Here is a 4962-nt window from a genome sequence, read left to right as displayed (position 1 = left end):
CTTAAATTTAGTTAATTATTCTTTTCCTGCATTAAACTTTCCTGCATACGAGGTATTCATTAGTTTAATTGACAAAGACTTAATATTTATTGTATGATCCTGAGTTTAATTTTTTTTTCCATCGTTTGCTTTTACGAGAAATAAAAAAAACCTTATGTAGCTTCTTTTTTTTTTCCCTAATCTCACTGGTTCACAGAACCGTGGACGCAAGCGTTGACTGCGTCAGCATTTTGGTAACAGTGCAGAAAACCATTTCTCTTGGCAACGCCAACGCATCACAAAACTCTTCCACCAATCATCCATTGCCACGTCCACCAACCACAGCACTGAGATCTTAATTCCATGCAAATCTTTTGGTTGGATTCTCTGTGTCTTTCTTTCTCCCTTTACATGCCTTCCTTTAGTCACCGTTCCCATGTCTCGTGGTGCTACGAATGCCAACAGACGCAGTGGCTCCTCCTGTAATACAAGTCATGCAACAAGGCCATTTCCATGCTCCTTCCCCTATATAATGCCTATTCCATTCCTTCCCATCCATCTCCGTTGCGTTAGAGCTATCTGTCTTCCTCCGTATATAGAAAGCAAGACGACAGCTCCACCTCCTCCTCTCTCCTCTAATCTTCTAACAGCGACACAGTAGGTAGGGAGAGAAAGAGAGAGAGGAAGATATGGGAGGAGGATACGGAGAGGGGGAGGCGGAGGGGCGGCGCTTCGCGGTGCTCCTGTGCGCCGAGGATTCGGAGTACGTGAAGAAGGTGCATGGCGGCTACTTCAAGGTGTTCGTGAGCCTGCTGGGGGAGGAAGGCGAGACGTGGCACGTGTACCGCGCGGCGCGCGGCGAGCTGCCCCCCGCGGAGGACGTCGACGCCTACGACGGCTTCGTGATCTCCGGTAGCTGCAGCGACGCCCACGGCGACGACCAGTGGATCCGCGACCTCCTCTCCCTGCTCGAGACGTTGGTCTCCAAGAAGAAGCAGCTCCTGGGCGTCTGCTTCGGTCACCAGGTACTCCTCATTGACGACTCCCGTTGTAGAATGCTAGTCCAAAGGCATGGGTTTGGTGCCCGCCGGGTGTTCGACCCGTTTTCACGAGGGATGCCTGAGATGTGAGACAATTAGGGGAATTGAGGCCATTTTGGTCATTCCACAGTTTGAATCTGATGATTCTGAGCTTCCAAGGCATCATCTTGGAAGAGAATTAGAACTAATCATCTTCTAATTTTGTCGGTCATCGTCATCATCAGCATCGATGGTTTAATTGTGCAGTTCATATGTTTGATGGTTTAGGTGGCTTTCATTGAAGAGTAATTATGTACTGTTACGGTCCCTATGGCTCTACATCACCTTTGTCCTTTGGAATTAATTTAGTATTTGATCAGGTCAAGTCAGAGACCTTCTTTCTTCTCTTTTCTTTCTTTGTTCTTTGAGATAAAAGTCAGAGGTAGAACGAGAAACACTTGGCTGAAGTCTCTTTAAAAGAAATGTTTTGACCAAAGTAAGGTGACAATTGTAGGCATAAATTAATTAATTGGCTAAAGAAAGCCCTCATTTGCATTGACTTAAGAACATATACAAAAGGTAGACATGAACTATACAAATAATTTCGAAGTTCACTGGCTTCACTTTTCAAAGATTTATGGAGCCTGACCTGGTGAAAATTGTTCATTAAATGAAGCATGATTCCTTGTCTTAGCAAGTTCCAAACTTGTAGCATGAATAATTTTAGTTATCAGATTGGGAACAATTTATGGTGAAGCATTTCTCCTCCAACAAAAAGGAAAAAATGGAAAATTGATGGTCTAGCATAAGAAATATGCACATCCATGAGCATATGAGAAGACTATAAAGATCCTATCAAATCTTTACCATGAGACAAACAACTATATTCTCTAACTAAAGCTAAAGGATTAGACATGAAAAAAAGGAACATGATTCATGTGAACAAATAAAAAAACTTGAATTATAATTTGCTCTTTTCGTTTCGACATGGTTGACAAGACTGCTCATTTTGATGCTGGTGGTAAGCATGCCTTTTTGTTTTACACTGCTCATTAAGTTTTGTTGAGAAGCTGAAAATGATGCAGCTATAAGACTTTTGCTGATTCTGACATATTTGTTTCACAATCTACTTCAGCATCACTGAAACTTAATGCTTCAGAATCATCTATATCTGCTTGCAGATTTTGAGTCGGGCATTGGGCGGCAAGACTGGCAGAGCCAAAAGAGGGTGGGATATAGGAGTGACCTGCATCCACCCTACTCATTCCACCATCAAGCAGTTCTCGTCTCTCCACATCCCCTCTCATCTTCCTATCATCGAGTGTCATCGCGACGAGGTTCGTTATTGATATGTGGTTTCTTGTTCAGTTGTTCCTAAACTTTTTTCATGTCCCCTAACTTGTAATGCATTCAGTCATGGTTCATTTGTTCAGTAAGATTATAACCAGTTTTAGCTGCAGGTGTGGGAGCTGCCTCCTAATGCAGAGGTAATGGCTCAGTCAGAGAAGACTGGCATTGAGATATTTAGGTATGGCAACCATGTAATGGGAATCCAAGGCCACCCAGAGTACACAAAGGACATCCTCATGCACCTCATCGATAGGCTCCTCCAACTTAATCTGATTCAGGTGAGATGCTACCACTCAATACTCTGGAAGTAGGAAATTTGATATGTACTGTACAGATCATAATTCAGGATTGATACTAAGGACCGCAAGAAGAGAGAAAAAACTCAAGTTGTAGCACAACACATTAAATGAACAATTGTGATTCCTTATTTTACTTGATGTTATGCAAACCTTGATATACAACTTTAAAGCCAGAGCACTTGAAAGATTAAGCAGTAAGATTAACATCATATTTGATATCTTTTCCTTTTGTCACAATCAACATGCATTGACTAGCTGTAGAAGCACTCCCGCACTCACACACACACCTACAGATCCAGTTTTTATATCAGAGTGCAATGCAAAACTATTTTCTCTTTGAATCACTTGTCACAACCTGAGACTATCTTCTCTTTCTCTGTTAATTTCTTAAGTATAAGTAGTACTCTAAAAACAGAGTTTCCATAATTTTTGATACTGTTATTTATGATATTATTGTCCTCCTATGATAGACTATTCATACTAAAAATGATAATAGGAGACTACACACACACCACACACACACACATACTTAGACACACATGCGTACAAATCCAGTTTGCAAAACTATTTTCTCTTTGAATCACTCGTCTCAATCTGAGACTATCTTCTCTTTCTCTGTTAATTTCTTAAGTATAAATAGTACTCTTAAGACAGAGTTTCTGCAATTTTTGATACTGTTATTTATGATCTTGTTGTTCTCCTATGATAGATTATTCATACTAAAAATGATAATAGGAGACTACATTGAAAATGTCAATTTAAAGAAGTTCTCAAACATTTTCCTGAATTCAAATTAATTCTTATAGATGGTCAGCATGTAACTTTTGATGACTGCATTCATCAAAAGTTCTGCTGATTTGATGCATGAAACCCCCATAAATTGCTCCTGGCTAACTTTTCATAAATGGCATTTGTAAGCCTTCTTATGTTAAAAAGGCTTTGCCATGATGATCTTCTTGGAACATGCAATGTAACCAGACTTGGTTTCCTGCAGAACTGTCATGCTGAAGCAGCAAAAGCAAGCGTAGAGGCAGGAGAACCAAACAGAGAGGCATGGAAAAAATTATGCAAGGCCTTTCTCAAGAGCCAACTCTGATTGATACTACCCACAAAACCTTCCTATCTCAAATTGGAACCAGAATAAGTTATCAATTATCTCATCTTACAACTCCAGGATTTGTACATAGATCATTGTGTAATAGGTTTGCCTTGTGTAACAGTGCCAGATTTTATGGAATGTTATCAGCTGATGACTTACCCCAGAAAAATTACTTCTTTTGCATATGATGTCTATGTCTAATTTCTTTCAATTGAAGAGAACATCTTAGCACTGGGAGCATCACCCCAAGAACACAAAGCATCATTCTAAGTATCCAAATGGCAATTAAGCAAGGATCATCAGTCAAGAACATGCATGTAGTGAGAACAGGTCTTGATGAAAATATTAAAAGTTCTCTGCTTCTTGTAAAGTTGATACAAACAGTATATGTTCAACTATATCATGTTGTATCAACTAAACAAACAATCCTTTCTCAAAAAACAAAAAAACAAAAAAACCCTACAAGCAATCCTATCATTTTTCTGTCAGATGATAAGAATTTTATTTGTCAGTGGAATATAAACTAGGCAAAAGACTCTTTTACATTAAATGTCAAAGACCCATTTTACAGATGAAAAGATCGATTTTTTAAAATGTATTAACATCTCATTTGTTACTTTGTGATGTTCCAGTCAACTTCTGGTACAAAATTGAGATGGTATACTTGCTTTCATGTGGTCTCTCAATAACAGTAATTCATTAAGCTGCTTTAATTGCCTGCTACATGCTTTATGATTTTTCCAAGATGTGTAAATCATATATACATTTTATTGCAAACTCCTCAAGCAACAAGAATTTTTTTATTTATTTATGCATAGTAAATTATTTCTAAATCTTTATCCTTTATTTGATGTAAACCGGAATATAATTTTCTTTTTATCGATTTTCACCCTTATTAGGTTCACATATTTCAAATGTTAATGTTCGACGTCAAATTTAAACATGTTTATGGAAATGATTCATAGTTGAATAAATAATTTCTACCACATATATTAGGGGTCATTTGTGCTTATTATTAAATAATTATAAAATTTTTGCAAGCCAAACACAAAGACCATTATTTCACGAAGCCAAACACAACTAACTACCCATATACGAATACAAGGTTGTATGACCATAAGCAAACTGGAAGCAGCCACCGGAATAACTACACAAGCTTACTGCTATTTTCCAATTTTTTGTTCCAAACAAAGCAGACTTCAAAGTGTAAGGAATC

The 4962-nt window shown here is 38.4% G+C and overlaps 1 protein-coding gene across 1 annotated transcript; it reads left to right on the top strand.

Annotated features, from left to right (window-relative positions):
• Window positions 1–519: 519 nt before the first annotated feature.
• On the top strand, window positions 520–3935 carry LOC135610196 (gamma-glutamyl peptidase 5-like). The gene is made up of 4 exons (XM_065104381.1): window positions 520–1004; window positions 2180–2335; window positions 2459–2626; window positions 3642–3935. Exons 1-4 carry the CDS (start codon window positions 669–671, stop codon window positions 3741–3743), a joined length of 762 nt encoding a protein of 253 aa, XP_064960453.1. The 5' UTR covers window positions 520–668; the 3' UTR covers window positions 3744–3935.
• The last annotated feature ends 1027 nt before the right edge of the window (window positions 3936–4962 follow it).

The sequence above is a fragment of the Musa acuminata genome, chromosome BXJ2-4, assembly GCF_036884655.1.
Source record: "Musa acuminata AAA Group cultivar baxijiao chromosome BXJ2-4, Cavendish_Baxijiao_AAA, whole genome shotgun sequence".
Lineage (NCBI taxonomy): Eukaryota > Viridiplantae > Streptophyta > Magnoliopsida > Zingiberales > Musaceae > Musa > Musa acuminata.
This window is presented reverse-complemented; position numbering and strand designations above follow the sequence as displayed.

What these genes read in the sequence shown, in the direction of transcription:
- LOC135610196 (XM_065104381.1), top strand. Translation starts at nt 669, where the DNA reads ATGGGAGGAGGATACGGAGAGGGGGAGGCGGAGGGGCGGCGCTTCGCG. An exon ending in TCGAGTGTCATCGCGACGAG is followed by an intron (nt 2,336 to 2,458) that starts GTTCGTTATTGA and finishes TTTTAGCTGCAG; the next exon opens with GTGTGGGAGCTGCCTCCTAA. An exon ending in TCCAACTTAATCTGATTCAG is followed by an intron (nt 2,627 to 3,641) that starts GTGAGATGCTAC and finishes GGTTTCCTGCAG; the next exon opens with AACTGTCATGCTGAAGCAGC.